Source organism: Danio aesculapii, chromosome 5 (genome assembly GCF_903798145.1).
Source record: "Danio aesculapii chromosome 5, fDanAes4.1, whole genome shotgun sequence".
Lineage (NCBI taxonomy): Eukaryota > Metazoa > Chordata > Actinopteri > Cypriniformes > Danionidae > Danio > Danio aesculapii.
The window spans coordinates 32,402,472-32,423,930 of record NC_079439.1 but is presented as its reverse complement, the minus strand read 5'-3'; the positions used below and the strand labels follow the sequence as shown (position 1 = coordinate 32,423,930).

At 37.1% G+C, this 21,459-nt stretch overlaps 1 protein-coding gene across 1 annotated transcript in view; it reads right to left on the bottom strand.

Moving 5' to 3' along the window:
* Positions 1 to 2,952: 2,952 nt before the first annotated feature.
* zzef1 (zinc finger, ZZ-type with EF hand domain 1) overlaps positions 2,953 to 21,459 on the bottom strand; it is a 79,009-nt gene continuing 60,502 nt past the window's right edge. Inside the window, exons 51-54 of the mRNA XM_056457944.1 lie at positions 20,789 to 20,954; positions 16,924 to 17,074; positions 9,343 to 9,414; positions 2,953 to 5,087 (exon numbers count right to left, since the gene is read on the bottom strand). Of these exons, the coding sequence (XP_056313919.1) occupies positions 5,007 to 5,087; positions 9,343 to 9,414; positions 16,924 to 17,074; positions 20,789 to 20,954 (470 nt within the window). The 3' untranslated portion in view covers positions 2,953 to 5,006. The remainder of the gene's footprint in view (positions 5,088 to 9,342; positions 9,415 to 16,923; positions 17,075 to 20,788; positions 20,955 to 21,459) is intronic.

Sequence of the window (21,459 nt, the reverse complement as noted above, 5' to 3'; positions counted from 1 at the left end):
ACCAAGGTGTAGTGGAGGACTCGCCATCCAGAACCAGAAATATGTAAACATAAATAAATAAATCTATGATCGGGAGTTTTCCCGGTGGTCCGTATGCAAATATTTTTTTATCATTTTACGTCACTTTTCTACACTGAAGAATAAGTGACCACACAGGCATTGCTGACAAACAGCATGTGTTTGTGCATGGAAATGTATTATCCTCCCTCCCTGTTAAATTTGATCTAATCCATGTCCTGAAACACACCCCCTCTCCTGCTTTAACTTCTCATTTTAACAGAGGGAGCGATTCGTTTGTGAATGAATCTCCGTTATGAACGACTCATGTGAACATCGATATCCCTGTGTCTCAATGTGCATGTCCACCTTTCTGATCTAAATGGTATAAAACATTTGTAATAGTAAATAATTTAGGATGGACAGTAGGCGTATGCACATTGAGGTGCAGGCACTGTTATGTTATAAGGCACTCTTTTAAGTTACTTCAAAAAATTGCTGTTACTTCACTTAGGCGACAATAATGCAAGTTTCTGGCACCGCAATATCCTGTTATTTCAGTTACATTGTTTGCTGATTTGGTGACGCAGTGGCGCAGTAGGTAGTGCTGTTGCCTCACAGCAAAAAAGTCGCTGGTTCGAACCTGGGCTGGGTCAGTTGGCGTTTCTGTGTGGAGTTTGCATGTTCTCCCTGCATTTGCGTGTGTTTCCTCCGGGTGCTCCGGTTTACCCCACAGTCCAAAGACATGCGGTACAGGTGAATTGGGTAGGCTAAATTGTCCGTAGTGTATGAGTGTGAATGAGTGTGTGTGAATGTTTCCCAGAGATGGGGTTTGGCTGGAAGGGCATCCGCTGTGTAAAAACATGCTGGATAAGTTGGTGGTTCGAAAAGAAAATGAATGAATGAATGTTTGCTGATTTTATTCAACATTCTCTATCATAAACCTAGAATTTAGTGTAAATTGGTGCTACTTTGCCTTATGGTCAGTGCAGTAAGTGACTGTTTTATCATCAATAACGTTACTTGTTTAGAACAAAAGTTCATAACATACAAAAACGTAAAAAAAACAATCTTACCTTGTTTGCTCTGTACTACAGCTGTACGCAGCACAAAAGTCCAGCATCTTCAGATTGGATTTAGTCCTGACCAAGTGCAGTTGAATGACATTTGTCCTAGGAGCACTGTACAAATGTGGCGGCGGTATTAACGCATGCTCAGGGTCCGTATGCAATATCTAGTGTATATATCTATGAAACCAAGTAAGCTGTTTCCGTAGATTGTTAGTGTTTTTCTATACATGTGTGGCAGAAAATGTAAGCTCTCAGCCACTGTTACATTCCCTTTATATTGAGGAAAAGTATTGCGTAAAATTCTGTGCCACTATTTTTATATGATGTGGACTTCTTTTATATGTTGATAAAAATGCCTTATTATATCTTTATCACCATTATTATAGGCCTTCGTTGTGCATGGGCATTAAAGGAATGGTTATACCAAAAAAAAAAAAAAGGACACTATTTACACACCCTCAAGTGATTCCAAACCTGTATGAGTTTCTTCTGTTGAACACAATATTTTGAAGAAAGCTGAAAACCTGTAACCATTGACTTCTATAGTAGAAAAACACTTTTGTGTAGGTATAATGTGTGTAATTTATGCGCACTGCCCTATTTTTGTAGCTTTGCATTAGGGCTGGGCCAATAAATTATATTATATCGAATCGCGATAAAATGTATGTCAATAACAATGATAAGCTCTAGACTTGTTTACTCTATATTGATCTATAAGCCAATCACACAGCAGAAATTTGTAATAATGGGAATCTAGAAGTGTGTTGATATTAGAGATGTACCAAATTTTCAGCCACCAAAAATTTATCGGCCGAAAATATGTTAAGAAGCGAAGTTTTGTGGCTTCAGTCATTGTTGGGATACTCTTTTAAATCTAAAAGCACTAACAACTTATATCAAAATATATATCGTTATCATTCAATATGGAAAATAATTATTGAGACTGCATTTTTGCCATATCGCCCAGCCCTACTTTGCATAGAATGTAAATGAGGGGATGTCCGCAACTCTAATTTAAATGCGTACAAAGACATTCTTATTTATCATAACATTCGGAGAGACAAAGTGCAAACACTGGACAATGATGAATCATTTATTATGATTGTGCACACTATCAAACGGAGTCTACAGGTTTGACTATTGACTTAGCTAATGTACATATAATATTAATAATAATAATAATAATAATAAATTAAATATACTTTGGACTTTAATGGTTAAATGTTCTGTCAGTTCACTAAGTGCTATTACAATAAAAACTTTAATTGCTAACACAAAACCTAGTATAACTGTGAATAAAAGTAACTAGTAACTAAAATACATTACTCGACTAAATCTACTATGTAAGGGGTCGATCACACCGAACAAGCTTTTCCGTGAGGCGCACCACACTGCCTTTTTTGTTTACAAAAAAAAAAAAAGCGTGGTACGCTTTATGTCAATAGACAACAACTGAATCAGCTGCGTATTGTACGCAAGTGTTGCTGTTGATTATAATTGTGATATTTAATAATATTGTGATATTTAAAGTTTAAAAAAAAGTCATACAGCTCTGGATAACTTGAAACAGCGACCGCTAGTCTCTCCGTAGCCGTCTTGACCACACAAACACTGCTGTCACCTCAACGGAAACCCCGCCTCTGCTACTGCACACCTTTTGTTTTATCATTTGAACAATTGGTATCTTGTTAAACAGTGGTACAGTTCATTAAAGGCATTGTACCTGCTTTCATCCCTCACAGTATCTGTTCCTGTCAGAAATTATCTCTGCTATCCTGACTGGAGTCTAATTCCAAAAGACTGAACTGCCATCTAAATTAAACAAAAACATGTTAAAGCTGGTTGAATATCTGTTAAAGAGAGGGAAAACCCAAAGCCACATACATTTTCATATCTTAATTTTTTAATTAAAAACAAATGAGCATCAACCCAAAGCATATTTTTTGGCGTGACATATTGTAGCAAATCAATTGAAAAGGATCAAGTGTAAACTTACAACAATATATTACATTATTCAGACTTTTTTTAACGTGGAGGGCTGACATAAACTTATTTTCATTTCAATTGTTTATGCAATTATCTATATTCACAACTATATACATTCATGTCATATTCAAAGCAGTTGAAGCCATGAACAAAAAAAAAATTCGTAAAAATAAAATAGATAGAAAATGCTCCAAATTAAACTATATAATTTTCTTTAAAAAATATAGTTGAAGAGAGGACTTTTACAATGATATGAAGACTAAATTAAGATTGCTTCATTTTAAACATAGGCACATCGTTCGTTAATATCTGAGGCTTTATAGTGACAGGAAGTTTTCCAGGCAGACTTTTTGAAACCCACCTGAACTGAGGCTGAGCAGGGGCACCAAACGCAGCCAGTGCTCCATGCTAGTACACATGTAAACAAACTAAAGGATCTGTGTCGACCGCTGGAGCCCCGCACCTCTTCTATTACAACCACCACCACCAACACACTCCAATGCGACACCCTCCTTTCTGGAAGATAAATATACAGTTCTTTGCTTCAGATCAAACAGTAATGATTCTTTGGCATAAATAACCACCCATCTCAATCCCTTTCTCACTAAAATGAAATCAAACTGAAATTAAAACCATAATTGACCTGAATATCCTTATCAAGAAAACTCCTAAATCATATTTCATTAAAAAAACAAAAACAAAACAAAAAAAGAGAAATTACAGGGCAAAAAAATACAATAAAAAACGACTTTTTAGATAAACTAAGAACTTTCTTGCCAAACGGCAACCAATCACATCAGCCAATCAAATGCTTCACTCAAGATTAACCAAATAATGTCCCTGTATTGATAATAATAATAAATACATAAATGTTTTAAAGCAAATTAAAACTTCGATAACAGTATCCACGTCGCTAGATAAGAAGGAAACCATTTTGATGGATGAAGTTTATGATTATCGATTTCTGCGCATAATTCCGTCAATCGCTTCAGAGCATCTCCAACCGTATTATTATTACTACATACAGAACACATCTAAAAACACCAACCAATTTGCCACCAACAGTACTGGACGTTGTGTTTCAGTTGAGTGTTGCATGCGGCACAACTTAAAGTGATATTTCTGTACATAGTGCTCTACATTTCCTGGTGTTATGCAGCATTGCAAGTGAGTTGAGAATCGTGGACGATGTAAGACAGACATTCCTCTTTGATAACTGACCCACAATCTGCACTCTTAAGGCAAACGGCGCCTTCTGCACTCTATATTATTTACTCACAAACATCAGCTGACATTTGTCTAGAAGCGCATGGTTTTCAAGTGTAGCTGCTAGATCTGAACAAACATCAGGCTCCACTGAGGGAGAGAAGGCCCCCGCGGTTTTAGATAGATATCAGTATATTGTGTTCGTAGTCTCGGGCCACTTAAAAGCATAAGACTGGCAGCCTCGTATTTTTAGGCGACGAATCCAGGGAGAGCGTGTGAGGCAGGGAAAGGTGACCTGCTTTCTCTTTGATCAATTGTCTCGCCCAACAGTCACTTTTCCTGAAAAAGTAAACCAAGGAGCGGAGATAGAAACACACGGTAATAGGGAGAAACTAATTTGGCACAATCTACGAAAAAAAAGTCAGAAATAAGAGGAAAAAAATTACTTCAAGTTGTTACACCTAACAGAATTAAGTTCTTTCAACTTAATTTACTACCGTTTTCAACAAGTTGAAGTAATTTTGTTTTTTAATTGCGCCAAACTCTCCTTTGCAGAGCTGAACTTGAGCTCAAAATAAAAAAAGAGAGAGAAACGATTCTGAAGAGTCCAAGACGTTCGTGATTTTAAGAAATATTAGTGATATGGGTGGGTTTTTTCTTGGAAGACGATATGTGGGCCACTTCCCGATCCCATTGGCCTCTGGAAAGCTTCCCTTCTCTCATCTCCATCGCTCTTTCACCTGTCTTTCAGGGTGACAGGTTGAGCTGCTTAGTGGATTTATTTGGGTAATTAATGGCCAGGCTGATGGCTGCGATGTTCTTCAGCGCCTGTGCAATAAAACAGGAGAGAGAGAATGATATAAAGAAAAGTGAATGAGTACAGGAGGAGGCAACAAAGCCAGAGGAAGTCAAAGAGAAAGAGAGCAGAGAGAAAACCCATTAAGCAAAACATTGTGGGTAATTTATCAAACCGTTTCACACACCTGTGGCCCTCAGAGTTTAGCAAAAAACACCCACACACAAACACACAATTATAACACTTCAAATATGCCATTTAAATCTGTGGCACAAATATACCCTTTTTTAAAACAATATAAAACCACTTGTTTGGCTGTCATGAATATGCTTTTTTTTATTCCAGCTAAAAAGGTGTATGGGATAAGATAAATAGGGAGCATTAATCCCATCCTACACAACACAAAGTGGTCCCTGTGCCGGAGATGTAGCTGTGCCACACTAAACATGATAACAGGGTTAATGACTAAATGTAATAGAGTTGCTCACAGCCCACACACAAACACACTCGTACATTGATGATACATGACAACTGACATATATCAACATCCATTCTGATGTTCTGCTGTTTAAGATTAATATTTGGTTCGAGTCAGCTTGTGATGAGTGCATATATGTCTGTTACACATTTTGTTCATGATTTACAGAAGTCACACATTAAAATGTCATCCAACATAATTATAGTTTATATACCAAAACATTTTGTCAGACATAGTTTGATCAAGATTTATATGATGACATGAAAAGTTCACATTTAATTTAATTAAAATTTTGCCACTATCCTTAAAACCACAAATTCTGAACACAATTGGCAGCAAGAGGCTATTTAAACATTTAAAATATCATATAATTTAGTCACTTAATATCTATATATTTTAAACAGCAAAGGCCATAATGAGTAAGCTAAATACAAATTAATAATAATAATAACAACAACAATAATAACAGTGATTTATTCATTCATTTTCTTTTCGGCTTAGTCTTTTTATTAATCTGGGGTCACCACAGCAGAATGAACCGCCAACTTATCCAGCACGTTTTACACAGCGGATGCGCTTTCAGCTGCAACCCATCACTGGGAAATACATACACTACATCAAATTTAGCTTACCCAATTCATCTATACCACATATTTTGAACTGTGGGGGAAACCGAAGCACCCGCAGGAAACCCACGTAAACACGAGGCGAACATGCAAACTCCACACAGAAATGCCAACTGACCCAGTCGAGGCTCGAACCAGCGACCTTCTTGCTGTGAGGTGATTGTGCTACCCACTGCACCACCATGTGGCCAATAATAAAAATAATAATTCCATACATTTAATTAGCGTTTTTCTCGACGCGCAAAGAACTTTACACTTTGGGGGGGGGGGGGGGGGGGGGGGGGGGGGGGGGGGGGGGGGGGGGTGGGTTAGGTGGGGATGGGGGAGTGCGTTACACATTTTTGGGGGGAATCTCCTTATCCACCACCAGTGTGCAGCATCCACCTGGATGACGTAACGGCAGCCATATTGTGCCAGACCCCACACCACACACCAGCTGATTGGTGGAGAGGGGACAAGGTGATGAATTATGATATGGGGATGGTAAGGAGGCCATGATGGACAAATGCCAGTAGGCAAATTTAGCCAGGGTTAAACCACTACTCTTTTCGAAAGACATCCTGGGATTTTTAACCACCACAGAGAGTCAGGACCTCAGTTTAACATCTCATCCTAAAGACGGCACTCACTGAGCAGTAGAGTCCCCATCAATATACTGGGGCGTTAGGACCCACACAGACCACAGGTTGAGCGCCCCCCCGCTGCTCTCACTAACACTACTTTTGGCAGCAACCTAGCTTTCCCATGTGGTCTCCCATCCAGGTACTGACCATCCAAGTACTGTTGCAGAGAGCTAGCTGCTAGCAAATAATGTAATACATACTGTACGTAAATATGTGTTACACTGAATGACAATGGAGGATTATTTGCCCATATTTTGGCATTTTATTTTCACAAAAGTTACTTGAAACATTAAAGACACTTTATGATATGCCACGTGTGAGAATCAACACAGGTGTTTTCTTGATCAATATGCTTTCTGATGTTCATCTGTTTTAGCATAATATTTGATTAGAGCCATCATGTGATGAGGAGCGCAAATATTTATTTTACCAAAGGCAATTTTGTCACAAATGCCATTATCCATCTAACAAATTAAGGTCGAACACTCTTAACTTCAAATTTCTTGAAATATTTTCTTAATCTGTGTTTATTAATCTATAAAATAATTGGTATTAAAACAGAAACAAGAGAAAAATGAGGCTGCTATAGTAGAATATTGATAAAATAGACTCATTAATTTTTCATAAACTATCCATGCTGTACCATGGCTGTCAGTCATCAAGGCTGGATAATAAAAGCTTTACACATCATTAGACATTACAGGATTATTATGATTCATCATCAGCATATGGTGGGACATTTGATTCAGTCCACCATCACTGAGATGTTTAAAAAAAACATCCTTTACACTGCTGTGGTTTCCTGTGAATTAACAGCTTTATGACACAAGGTAATTAATGCACTGGCCTTTGCCTCATCACACTTTAAGATGAGAACTAGTACCAGTGACAACCCTTGGTGTCCTCAGATTTTTTACCATGTATGTAATCATTTGAACATGGGAGCATTAGTCTGTGTTCAAATGTCTTCAGTTGAACACCTCTTATATTGCATTTGTTTATCCTCCTTCCTATACATCATATTATGCTGTGATAGTTATGGATGACAAATATCATTAATAAATTACATGTGCTGATTAGTTAAGTAATTAATTAAAATCTATTAAAAGAGCAATAAAACCTTTGTTATTCATGCCATTTTTAAAAATAATTAATTACTAATTCTAAATTAATACGTTTAACAGCCAACATTTATTTAACAGGGAAGACTACATTTACACTTATTACAGAAGTAATCATTTATGAATTTGTATCAGCATATAATGCTAATTAATTGTCCAATTAAATCTTTCAGACCACTTGTTTTTAAACATTTAAAATATAATTTAAAGGTGCCATAGAATAAAAACCTGGATATATCTAGGCATCGCTAAATAATTAGTTCAGTACATGGAAACAGCATACTGTGAACCTCAGACCCCATCGTTTCCTCATTTTCATCTAAATCCCCTGAGAGTTAAATACTGGTGAAAAACAGGCCAGTTGGAACAATAACTCATTAATATGCATGCCCCAGGCTGTGTTTGATTGGCCACGATGTTTCCTAGTGAGATTACAAGAATTATATTTTATTCAGTAGTTTAAGTTTATCTAAGCTTCTATTATACTTCATATGTACTCTTTATTTTGAAAGTGGGAGAGGCAGGGAGACTAAAAAGAAGCAGTTTTGTGAAGCAGATAGCCCTGCAATGTTATATAATATATTTAATTTTATTCAGTGCCACATATTACAGAAGAGGTATTAGCTCTGTTTAAATGTATATTTAGCTAGTTTAATGTGTATCTTGTGAAATTTGCCATGTATGTTTTTAATGAGGCAACAGACACATGTAATCTCCTAAATATCACTGTTTAATGCCAGTTGATGCATTGTGTCATAACACTCAGCTCTTACTGTAGCTTTTCTTGAGTGAAAGGATGACAATAAACTTTCTAAAACTCATCTGTTTATGCAGAGGTTCATAATTTCTGCCTGTGGTTTCATTTATACTTAAAAAGCTTCAGAATGCAACTCTAAATGGATGTCTGGCATTGGCAAAGTCAACGACCATTCCAAATATAGTCAAAAACGAGCATCTAATTCTGGGGTAATTCCTGTTGTTATATATGCTCATATAAAAATCTGTTGAATGTGTTAACTTACTGTACCTAAGCCACATACCTACTATATAGATATTAGAGAACAATTTAATATCTTAAATCAATGCACTCTATGGCACATTTAACATGATTGCTTATTCTTTTATATATTGTAATGTGTAGTTTCATTTTTACATCGAAGCTGAATAACGATGGAACATTATTTAACCCATATGTTGGCATTTTACTTAAACATAATTCTTAAAAAATATGTATAAAAAAAAACCTTTCATTCAACAAGCTTTCTATGAATATAAGTCAATATATATATCATATCATATCATATATCATATCATATCATATCATATCATATCATATATTTTTCAAATGCTGTCTGCTCTTAATTTAAATCTCAGTGGGGGTTAACCTGGTAAAGTAAAATAAAAAAAAAGAACATTATAGATAGTGTTGATGCTCTTACCTGTGCAGTGCGAACCACTAGCTGTTCATTGGTAGTGAGAGCCAGAAGGTACTCCTGCAGGACGTTCTGCTCCTGATAGACCAATGAAAAGACACATAACAGCTTCAGTATTTAAGCACAACAACAAAAATATTGAATTTATTCTACAGCACTTGCCAGGAGAGTAATCCAAGCAGCGGGCAGTTCAATTTAAGACCAGGGTTACACTACAGTGTTATTCGGCGTAGACTGGCTCCTCAACATGAGCTGTTAATCTGAGCTTTGGAACAGCACCTTAATGTTGATGAAAAGGCTCTGAATCAAAGCAGACACCATCTAAATCAGCCCTGCCTCTGCTGTCTCATTTCCTACGGTTGAAGGATTTGCACCATTCCAGGTATTTCACATTGATCAACGTCTGGAGGCTAAAGTAAGTAATTTCTGTGTTATGCAGAGGCTGTTATGTGATCCTTGGGGAATATCTGATGGTGGAATCTAAGAACAGTACAATGCAATGTATATATACAGTTTAAATCAGAATTATTAGCCAAGAATTATTAGCAAGAAAATTTTCACAGTATCTCTGGTAATATTTTTTCTTCAGGAGAAAATCTTCTATATATTTTTTCGATAGTCTACAGAACAAACCATCATTATACAATAACTTGCCTAATTAAATCTAACCTGCCTAATTAACCTAGTTAAGCCTTTAAATGTCACTCTTTAAGCTGTATAGAAGTGTCCTGAAAAATATCTAGTCAAATATTATTTACTGTCATCATGGCAAAGATAAAAGGAATCAGTTATTAGAAATGAGTTATTAAATCTATTATGTTTAGAAATGTGTTAAAAAATCGTCTCTCTGTTAAACAGGGGGGAAATTAAAATTGGGGAAAAATAAACAGGGGGGCTAATAATTCTGACTTCAACTGTATATAAAATATATGTTAAAAAGCTGTTATGTAACTTGATGTGTAAACGGTACATAACAAGGCTAATGCATACTCATACACTGACTGGCAAAAACTAGCCATATGCTTGAACTCCTGATGACGGGCAAATAACCTGGCTAGAAATGCCAATACTGATGACAAATAGTAAAATGAACAAGCACAGCATAAACGTTAAAACTTCAAGAGAAGTTTGCATACAGGTATTATCATTCATTGCCATTTGTATTTTACATTTCTTTCTATTTGTATGTTTACACTTGTGTTTTTTTCAGTCAAAATATACTACTAAAAAGTAAGCAGGAATAAATGATGTTATAGACAAATGTTTTAAAATGATTTGGCCTCCACAGTCACCATTTCTTAATCCAATAGAGCACCTTTGGGATGTGGTGGAACGAGAGATTCATATCATGGATGTGCAGCCGACAAATCTGCAGCAACTGCGTGATGCTATCATGTCAATATGGACCAAAATCTCAGAGGAGTTTTTCCAGTACCTTGATGAACGAAGAATTAAGGCAGTGCTGAAGGCAAAAGGGGGTCCAACCCGGTACTAGTAAGGTGTAATAAAGTGGCCGGTGAGTGTGTATATATATATATATATATATATATATATATAGCCATTGTCTTTTATTTTAGAAATCACCATTTGTCACAACAAATCATTTTTAATGTTCACCTGGATAAATAAAATGAAAAAAACAAACAAACAAACAAACATCCCTTTAGGCACTACATCAGCATATACAAATGCTTTCTGCAAAATCATGTGACACTGCAGACTAAAAATTCAGATAAATACATTTATAATAACTTTCCTAGTTGAAGTTATGAATGGTGTACCATTAATGCATTGTGTTACAGCAGCCGTGAGACAACACTCCAATTCTACAGCAAAGCAAACGGCATCTAGACATCTGAAAACTCATCTCAGTGAAGACTGTGGAGCGGCTGCAGCTTTTGTCATGTCACAACACATTTGAAACCACTTCCTCTGCGAAGGAGGGGCTTTTATCATCCCGCAGAAATGAGTATTACTACACTACAAGAGAGGAAGACAGAGCAAGTCAGAACTTCTTATCAGTTTTTTTTTCTTCTTTCCGCCTCACTTCCGCCTCAAAACTGTGCAAAAGCTGAATATTCACATGCTGAGTTTTCTGATCTCATCTGCCAGTGTTGCAGTGCTGAAAATCAACAATGGATCTAACGGAAATCTTACGGTCAATTCTGAGAAGTGCAGTGGTTGTGGGAGAGATTAAGGCTCTTCATAATAATTCACTCAACACACTCACAAAACACTCACTTCAGCCATTTGCGTGTCAGTCCTCCAGACTAATGCTCACTTAAACATTCCACATTCAAACACACACACACACACACACAAACCACTTCACGCTCATGCTGCTAAAAGAGATTATGGCTCAGTGATGAAAGGTTATTGTCATAAAATCTTTCCTGAGTCATTCACTCAGGCATTATACAGTAGTAGTGGTTAAAATATAAATCATTTACTGGATGTTCAGAATTTGTGTGGCTATACTGTGTTCTTGAAAAACCTATTAGACTTATTCTGAATACAAGTAAGTGTGTTATTGCCATCTAGTGATCGTTTTTTCTCTGTCACACTCTTATTGAAGCCACTCATTCAAATGTATGAATTCTTTCTATTATATAAATCAAAGTGAGTAAAATATAATTTATAAGTATAAATTAAGGATCTGCATTGTAAATCTTAAAAGGTAAGAAATTAAAAAAAGTTAAAGATTTTTTTTTTTAATTGTTAATGTTTTTGTCTACACTCTCAATGAAATCTCAAATCATTCAGCATAATTCCGCTGATTTAAATTTTTTTAAACAAAATTCTGCACAGAATTGTCAAAAATGTCTGTAGATTGTAACTGACCATGTATATGGTCACAGGCCATACACTCACAGGCCAATTTATTACGTACAACTTAGTACCGTGTTGGACGCCCCCTTTTGCCTTCAGAACTGCCTTAATCCTTCGTGGCATAGATTCAACAAGGTACTGGAAATATTCCTCAGAGATTTTGATCCATATTGACTTGATAGCATCACACAGTTGCTGCAGATTTGTCAGCTGCACATCCATGACACGATTTTCCCATTCCACCACATCCCAAAGGTGCTCTATTGAATTGAGTTCTGGTGACTGTGGAGGCCATTTGAGTACAGCGAACTCATTGACATGTTAAAGAAACCAGTCTGAGATGATTCGCACTTTATGACATGGTGCGCTATCTTGCTGGAAGTAGCCATCAGAAGATGGGTACACTGTGGTCATAAAGGGATGGACATGGTCAGCAACAATACTCAGCTAGGCTGTGGCATTGACACGATGCTCAATTGATACTAATGGGCCCAAAGTGTGCCAAGAAAATATCCCCCACACCATTACACCACCACCAACCTGAACTGTTGATATAAGGCAGGATGGATCCATGCTTTCATGTTGTTGATGCCAAATTCTGTCACTACCATCCGAATGTTGCAGCAGAAATCAAAACTTGACAAACCAGGCAACATTTTTCCAATCTTCTACAGTCTAATTTTGGTGAGCCTGTGCGAATTGTAGCCTCAGTTTCCTGTTCTTAGCTGACAGCAGTGGCACCCGGTGTGGTCTTCTGCTACTGTAGTTCATCCGCCTCAAGGTTGGACGTGTTGTGTGTTCAGAGATGCTCTTCTGCATACCACGGTTGTATCGAGTGGCTATTTGAGTTACTGTTGCCTTTCTATCTGCTTTAACCAGCCTGGCCATTTTCCTCTTACCTCTGGCATCAACAAGACATTTGCGCCCACAGAACATTTTCTCTTTTTCAGACCATTCTCTGTTCACTCTTGAGATGGTTGTACATGAAAATCCCAGTAAATCAGCAGTTTCTGAAATACTCAGACCAGTCCGTCTGGTACCAACAAGCATGCCACGTTCAAAGTCACTTAAATCACCGTTCTTCCTCATTCTAATGCTCGGTTTGAACTGCAGCATATCGTCTTGACCATGACTACATGCCTAAATGCATTGAATTGCTGCCATGTGATTGGCTGATTAAATATTTGCGTTAAGTCGGCGCAATAGCCTAGTGGTTAGCGCGTCGACATATGGTGCAGTAGCACATCAGGGCGTCACGAGTTCGAATCCCGGCTCGAGGACATTTCCCTACCCCCCTCTCTCTCTCCAACTTCGCTTCCTGTCCTAAATACTGTCCTATCTAATAAAGGCAAAATAGACAAAAAATAAATCTTTAAAAAAAAAATTTGCGTTAAATATAGGCAACAAATCGCAATTGGGCAAAAATAAATAAATAAATAAATAAATTTGCGTTAACATGCAACTGGACGGGAGAACCTAATAAAGTGGCCGATGAGTGTATAGGATCTAGTTAAACAGAGTTTGAGCTGAGGATCCACCTTTGGTAAACAGGGCCAGCAATATCAACAGTCAATCATAGTTAGGATGTTGTCATAGTTAGGATTGTGAAGTCTTGTAGACTCGCATTCTACACCATATAAGCACTGTCATTAAGACTGACGTGAGGACTGTACGTTTCTATTATTTTGAAATGTGAGTTCATGACACAAGCGTGACACAAACACACTCAACAGACAGTTTAAGATGAGTATGAGAAATTCCCTTAACAGACACTCTCGCAGACAACAACCCTAGTCTCTCCAGTCCAGTTTTTCACATATCATCACAAAACTACTTCCTCATGACAGCACAAATCAATTACTTGTGCATCACCTGGACGCCTCCCAGATTTCTGGCCTCGATATGCAATGTTCCCACTTACAAATTCTGATTGATGTTTACAAAAACAAAATGATTTAATTAGGAATGCAGGACTGCCACAAAAAGCTACTGTTGGATGCCAGGATAAATAACTTAACTGGGCATCTGGAGTTTTGGAAGAAGACAGATTTATTAAAACAAAAGGCATCAAAAAGGACCTGATATGTTTTACCAATGGTGTATGAAGGACAGAGCAGTTCATTCATTCATTTTTCTTCTGCTTATTCGCTTTATTCACCACCACGGCAGAATAAACTGCCAACTTATTCAGCATATGTTTTACACAGTGGATGCCCTTCCAGCTGCAACCCAGTACTGGGAAACATCCATACACACTCATTCACACACATACACTAGGGCCAATTTAGTTTATTTAATTCACCTATACCGCATGTCTGGGGGAAACTGGAGCACATGGAGGAAACCCACACCACCTCGGGAAGAACATGCAAACTCCACACAGAAATGCCAACTGGTCCAGCCGTGACTCAAACTTCTTGCCATAAGGCGACAGTGGTAAACACTGAGCCACCGTGTCACCACAAAGCAGTTCATATCTGTTATATATTTACTGTATATGTGGAGCCCTAAATGCACAGCAGAATAAATGATCAAATTAATTCCACTGGCTAAAAGGAACGCCTAAAGTAATTCTTTTATTCCAACTGAAATTAATATTTTAAATAAGTCATGTGTGGAGTTTGCATGTAGTGTGTGCGTGAATGAGAGTGTATGGATGTTTCCCAGTGATGGGTTGCAGCTGGAGGGGCATCCGCTGTGTAAAACATATGCTGGATGAGTTGGCGGTTCATTCCGCTGTAGCAACCCCAGATTAATAAAGGGATTAAGTCGAAAAGAAAATGAATGAATGAATGAATGAAAACATCAATATCGAAAACTAAAATTTTTATTTAAAATAAGTCTTTTCTACTATGTTAAAATGTTTTGTAAATTATACATTTGGAGACAACTAAAATGTGAATAATCGTGTCACATGATCGTTCAATAATCAGTCTAATGTGCTGATTGGAAGCTTAAGAAGTTGGAAGCAGTGTTGATATGAAATAATGATATTCAAACATAAAGTTCAAATGAACCTCATTTATTTGAAATAGAAATATTTAGTTGGATTTTACATGTATTTACTGTCACTTTAATGCATGGGTGACCACATTTTTTCTTATGAAGGTCCAAAAACCAATCTTTATTAAGGCTACTGGGCCGAAAGTAAATATAGTTGCCATGGGTAATTTCCTAATTTATTTAATAATATTTAAAAATAACTAAATAACATTGCTTTATATTAACTAATACAGTATATATTTATTTTTACATTTTTACTGAACTTATTACAGTACAAACAAAAATAATCTCATTTATAACGGAATGGAGTTACATTAGTTTTTGCCCTGATTTGATCACCCATGTCTTCTGCTTCCTCTATCCATCGAGTGACATTATTTACGTTTTGAACACTCAGATTCACTTACGTTTAATCGAAACGTTTAATTTAAAATAGCTATTTTAGTAGCTCAGCAATAAAACAAACAAACAAACAAACAAACAAAAAAAAAGGTTACGTCAAATTAAAAATGACGACCTCTGTTACAGGAATTGCCCCAACCCTTTCGATCATTCTCAGATGGGATAGTAAGCAAAATCAAAGGTTACAATGGGCCCATAGAAATATACACTAGATATTGCATACGGGCCCTGAGCATGTGTCAACACCGCTGCAACATTTATACAGTGCTCCCAGGACAAATGTCATTCAACCGCGCTTAGTCAGGACTAAAGCCAATCTGAAGATGCTGGACTTTTACACTGCATATGGGTGTAGTAACGAGCAAACAAAGTAAACAAAGCACTAAGGCAGATCATTTCATAGGTAAGATTTTGTTTTTTGTGTTATGAACTTTTGTGCTAAACAAGTAACATTATTGATGATAAAAGAGTCACTTACTGCACTGACCATAAGGCAAAGTAGCACCAACTCGCACTAAATTCTAGGTTTATGATAGTTTTGTTTAATAAATTAAGCAAACAATGTAAATGAAATATGACAACAAGACGCTGCGATCCTAAAAACTTGTATTATTGTCAGCTAAGTGAGCGAGTCATTCATAACAGAGATTCATTCACAAATGAATCATTCCCTCTGTTAGAATGAGAAGTGAAAGCAGGAGAGGGGGTATGTTTCAGCACATGGATCAGATCAAATTTAACAGGTAGGATAATACATTTTTATGCACACAAACACATGCTGTTTGTCGGCATTGCCCGTGCGATCACTTATCCATCGATGTAGAAAAATGACGAAAAATTATAATTTTCAAAATTAAAAAAAATATTTGCATATTGACTCTCATTGACTCTGTTGAAAACTCCCGATCATAGACATATGTGTATATCTCTGGCTCTGGATGGCCACAGTCCTCCACTGCACCTTGGTGCCCTATTCATTTCAAGGGAGCACTACCCTATACTAAAATGGTGGCTCTATTGAAGCTTTCCTTTTAATAGACAACAACAGGGTAGGCGACATCTATTGTAAATATCTATGCAATGGGCCAACTTTGGCCCGCAGGCCCTATTTTGGGCATCTCTGCTTCCATGTGTACTGAATAAAAGCCTACTTTTTACTTAAACTTTCCAAAGTCTTGAATGGTTGTGCGAGTAAATAATGATTAAAAAAATTACAAATATTTAAAATGGATGCAATGATAAAAACAGAAAAATAAAAGAAATGATCCTGCCATTCAAATGGGTTTTAGTTTAAATCAGAACTATCATCATCTGTGATAAAGGTGCATGCTTAAGATCAGACTAGTCTCTCACCATGGCTTTTGCTTCAGCGATGAAGAAGAGCTCAGTGAGGGCGCGATGGAGAGGAAGGAGGACTGTGATGCTGGTAGGATCTTGACATAAACCACTCTCCATAGTGGTGAAGAGCTGCCACAGCGGCCGCAGAAGCATCAGGTCACAACCCCTGTGTACAAACACAACAATCAAAAGCGGAGCTCATTACACTCTGAATGAGCCTGGCTTCATCATTACTCATACAGTATTTGAACTATGTGGTGGATTAATGTTCCCCTGGTGCTGGGCAGGTGCCCATTTGCATCTGACAGCACAGGTCCAGCTCTCCATTTCTCCATCTGACGATGATGTAACTGTGTCCAAACACCATGGAAATCATGCAAATCAACCTGACATGTGACCTTGTTGCCATGGGAACAATCAAGGCAGAAAGCCACTGTCAGATGCATTATGCAAAAGCTGTATCAATCTGGATGCTCAGCAATACAAAAGACATGAATGAATGAGCCACAGTTGATAAAAACCATTTAAAAAGTGCATCTGAGGAAAACATCCAGTGAGAGGAAACATGATATTGCTGTTCATTAATAAGGCGGTCAAATGATTCGAGTTTCAGATGTCAAAAACGCACTGAATTTTTAAATGATAATTAAGCAATATTTTGTTAGTGTGTTTTTGTACTTGTACCTTGACTGGTTTGGGCCTATTGTAGATAAAATTATAAAAAAAATGGCAGTATGTAGCAACAAATCCCTCCATTAAAGAGTAATTAAGTGAATCTCAGTCTGCGTCCCAAATGGCACACTATACACCAGTGGTGCTCAAGCCTGTTCCTGGAGATCGAAAATCCTGCAAAGTTCAGCTCCAACCCTGATCAAACACACCTGAACCAATAAATTAGGACCTGAACAGCACTTGATAATTACAGCCAGGTGTGTTTGATATGAGTTGCAACTGAAATCTGCAGGAAGGTCGATCTCCAGGAACAGGGTTGGTCATGCCTGCTATATACTATGCACTTACACACTTAACAGCACAGTAAATGAATATAGTGTCGTACCAAATGGAGCACTAATGTTTTTTTTTTTCTAACTGTATATTTACTAACTGTCATATTCATGTTCCCCAGATGATGTTTGACACTTGCCAAATTAGTGAAATAAATGACCAAACTGTTAAATAATACCTGCCATGAGTGTAACTGCATTCACCATCGGGAGGCGCTATAATCAGTCTCATAGAACAATTTTGATTTCACAATCCAGTTTCTAAATATGCATTCTTCAGCGATCTGGCATTCTCGTGTTCTTCTGTAACGTCATTATCAACTGCCAAAGTTCAGTACCAAAACTCAAGACCGCAAGAATGGAGAACGTGTGAAGGTGTTCTTGGATGTGTTCTTGGTATCGAGGATGTATGGATGCAGACTTGAGCACCGAACTCGCTCTAGAAGTCCCAGAAGTCCTTACGACTGGAGGTGGGAAGCGCAGCATTTTATATATACTTGTTAGTAAAGTTCAGAGATATAACTTATTTACCGCAGGAGTTTCACTAAATGAGAAGGTGAAAGTAAACATTACCATCAAAATCTTAATAAAGGCATAAACACATTAAGAGTGTTTATTTGCTGAAAATCGTTTTAAAATCTGTTTTATTTGTGTTGCGCAACGTATATTTGTAAAGTCTTTATTCATAGTATATAGTGAAAAGGGGAAAAACAATAAATTATTGTATGAATGCTGTAATGTTTAAATCATTTTCAGTTAAAACGAGTGAAGGTCATTTAACCATCAGGAAGAACGCAGCATCTCATTCCTCACAGGACACGTTCTCTGTTCTCACGGTCTCTCTTCCCAGGTGACATGGCAAGACCAGTCTCCACAAGAACGCAAGTCCGTTCTCTGTGTTCTTGGAATTGAGAAACAGCCAAAGTAATCAAACGTCTGCACCCGATAGCTCTGCCCCTTTTGTTACTTGAGCAAAGCTGCAGCCGTTGAGTGTGTGAGGTGTCCAACATAACACACTTTTTTTAAGGGTTTAAAAAATCCATCATCCAGGTATTTAAAGTGCACTTATTCTTTTTAGAGTTTTCAGTGTGAATGCACTACAAAATGGCGTAGAATAGTGCACAAGTATACGATTTGGGATGCGCACTCTCTCTCATCATTAACATGCTTAAATGCATCAACTTGTGCTACATGACAATATAAAAGCTTTTTTCATTCTTGTAGATGAGATTTAAAGTCTGTGAAATCAAAATTTACAATGTCTATTTTGCTAGGGCACATTGTCATTCTTGAGGTGAACAATCTGTGCAAGTTAATCCAATGAAAAAAAAAATTGTTTTGGCAATCTTTTAAGTCTGAGCGTTTGCTTCTGCGTTTGGAGTGGTGGTGCTTCCCTGTTCATGTCAGTTTGTCGGTTTCAGTTACAATATTCTTAACCACACCCCTCTTACCATTAGTTTGCCATGACGGAATGATGCAAAAGTAAGCCCTGCCCCCTACTCAATATTCAGTTTCAGTTGGAAATATATCAACATATTTAAAATGAAACTCATAGCAACTTCCGTTTTATGCAGACTTTAAGGGTTTGGACTCATGCAGGACGAAGGGACTGTTCTGGGATGACAGCTTAAAGTTGTATGTCCACCGAAGTGTTATTTGCGCTTCAGACACACCAGCCGAGTGTTTTATTTTTATTGTAGAAAGTTTTAAAACTGCATAGCAAGATGCTGGGCATGCGATTTCAGGGTTTCTGCAAGGTTTTACCAAGTCAAATTTAAGACTTTTTAAGACCTTTGAAGACCACGAAGAATGAAATTTCAGATGTATACAGGGCTAAACGTTTTTTTAATGGCCCAGCAGAAAGAAAATGTACTTGCCCCATTAAAAAAACTAATTCTAATTAGGTATTTCTTAGCCAGATATTTTAAATAATGTGTCAAAACATTAGTTTTACACATACATTTGTTTCAACATAACTTTTAAAAAATGTTATGTATGCCCAACAGACTGTTATAATATTAGCTATGAATATAGCTTTGCTAAAAGTTGTATTGAGATTTATTGTTGGTGACTGAATGTGTGTTGGATTGATTGGCTCACTTTACATAAAAAAAGGAAAATTGAAGACCTATTTAAAATCATTTAGGACCTAAAAGACAATATTTTAGGAAATTTAAGACTTTGAGGCAAAATGTGTTTTTGAAAATGTTTTTGAAATTTAGGACATTTTAGGACTTTAAGACCCGGCGGATACCCTGGTTTTACGCTCAGTGATGAACGCTCTGCATTTTTTAAACATCTTGACAGTTGGAGAAGCGCACACACCTGATTGTATTTAGAACAGTGCTCATGTTTCTGCAGCGCAATATAAATGATTCAGTGGACACATACCGTGCCTTTTTTTATGATAAACAACTCACTGACAGGTGAAAATCCAATCTACTTGTCTACATTGCAGAGACGTAAGCACATGTCAGATTCATATTGAATCAATTTTCAAACATGATTGAGGGCTGAAACTGAAATCCATGTGATTTTTTTCCAGCTAACATCTATGTGGGCCATATCCGATCTGTGCTACATGGGGGGAAAATCAAAATGCGTTAATGCGGCGTTAGACACTGAAGATGTGTTTTAATAATGTCCAAATAATGTCCAAAAAGCTGCAAAGTGAGGGTTAGATTTGCGCATCTGAGACTTATTAAACTGGGACAAGTTGCACCTGCCATCCACAGAGTGCAGAAGTGATCTGACAGAAGCAGGCTCTGAAAGGACATTTGCGAAAATACTGGGACAGCTACAAAGCACTGCTGGGTAAAATGGCTGCTTTTGCAGTATGCAGTCAAAGCTTTTATGAAAGGTAAAAATTAACACACCATTGGGACGGACACTGGAGGAGTCGCAGCAGCAGATGAACAGCTTTCAGCCGCTGGTTTCCAGTTTGACGACAGGCGACACCAACCTGCCACTCCCAGATGTCGGGGAGTGGGAGATGAGTGAGGGCCTGCTCATCCGCCAGCATCTGCTTCAGGATTTCAAAACCTGGGAAAAACAAACATGGGCACTAATGAGTTTAAGTGAGACACTACAGACAATAACACTGCTTTCTCATGCTAATGTCAATTTTTGAGATGTTGGGCTTTTTATGAAGTGTTTTTCAATTTGTGTCTGTACATTCCAATTACAATAAACATTTTTAAAAGCTGTTTTCTAAAAATGAGATTTTTCTTCTGCTATGAGAAATAAAACTCAACATATTAATGAAAACTACTTTTCTAAATTAGGGGGGGGGGGGTGATAAAAAAAAATATATAATGTTCTCTGTAAAAATAATCGACTAATGTGTAGTAAAAAAAGTCCAGATTTTTATGTTAGAAATGTATGCAAATTAAAGAATATTTACTTAAATAATTGATCATTAACATATTTTAACAACATTTCAGAAAACTTGAAATACAAATTTTCTTTAAATTTAGTAATTATTATAGTAATCAGTGTGCATGAATGATGGTGAATGTGAATGTATGGTGATTACTATTAAAAACTT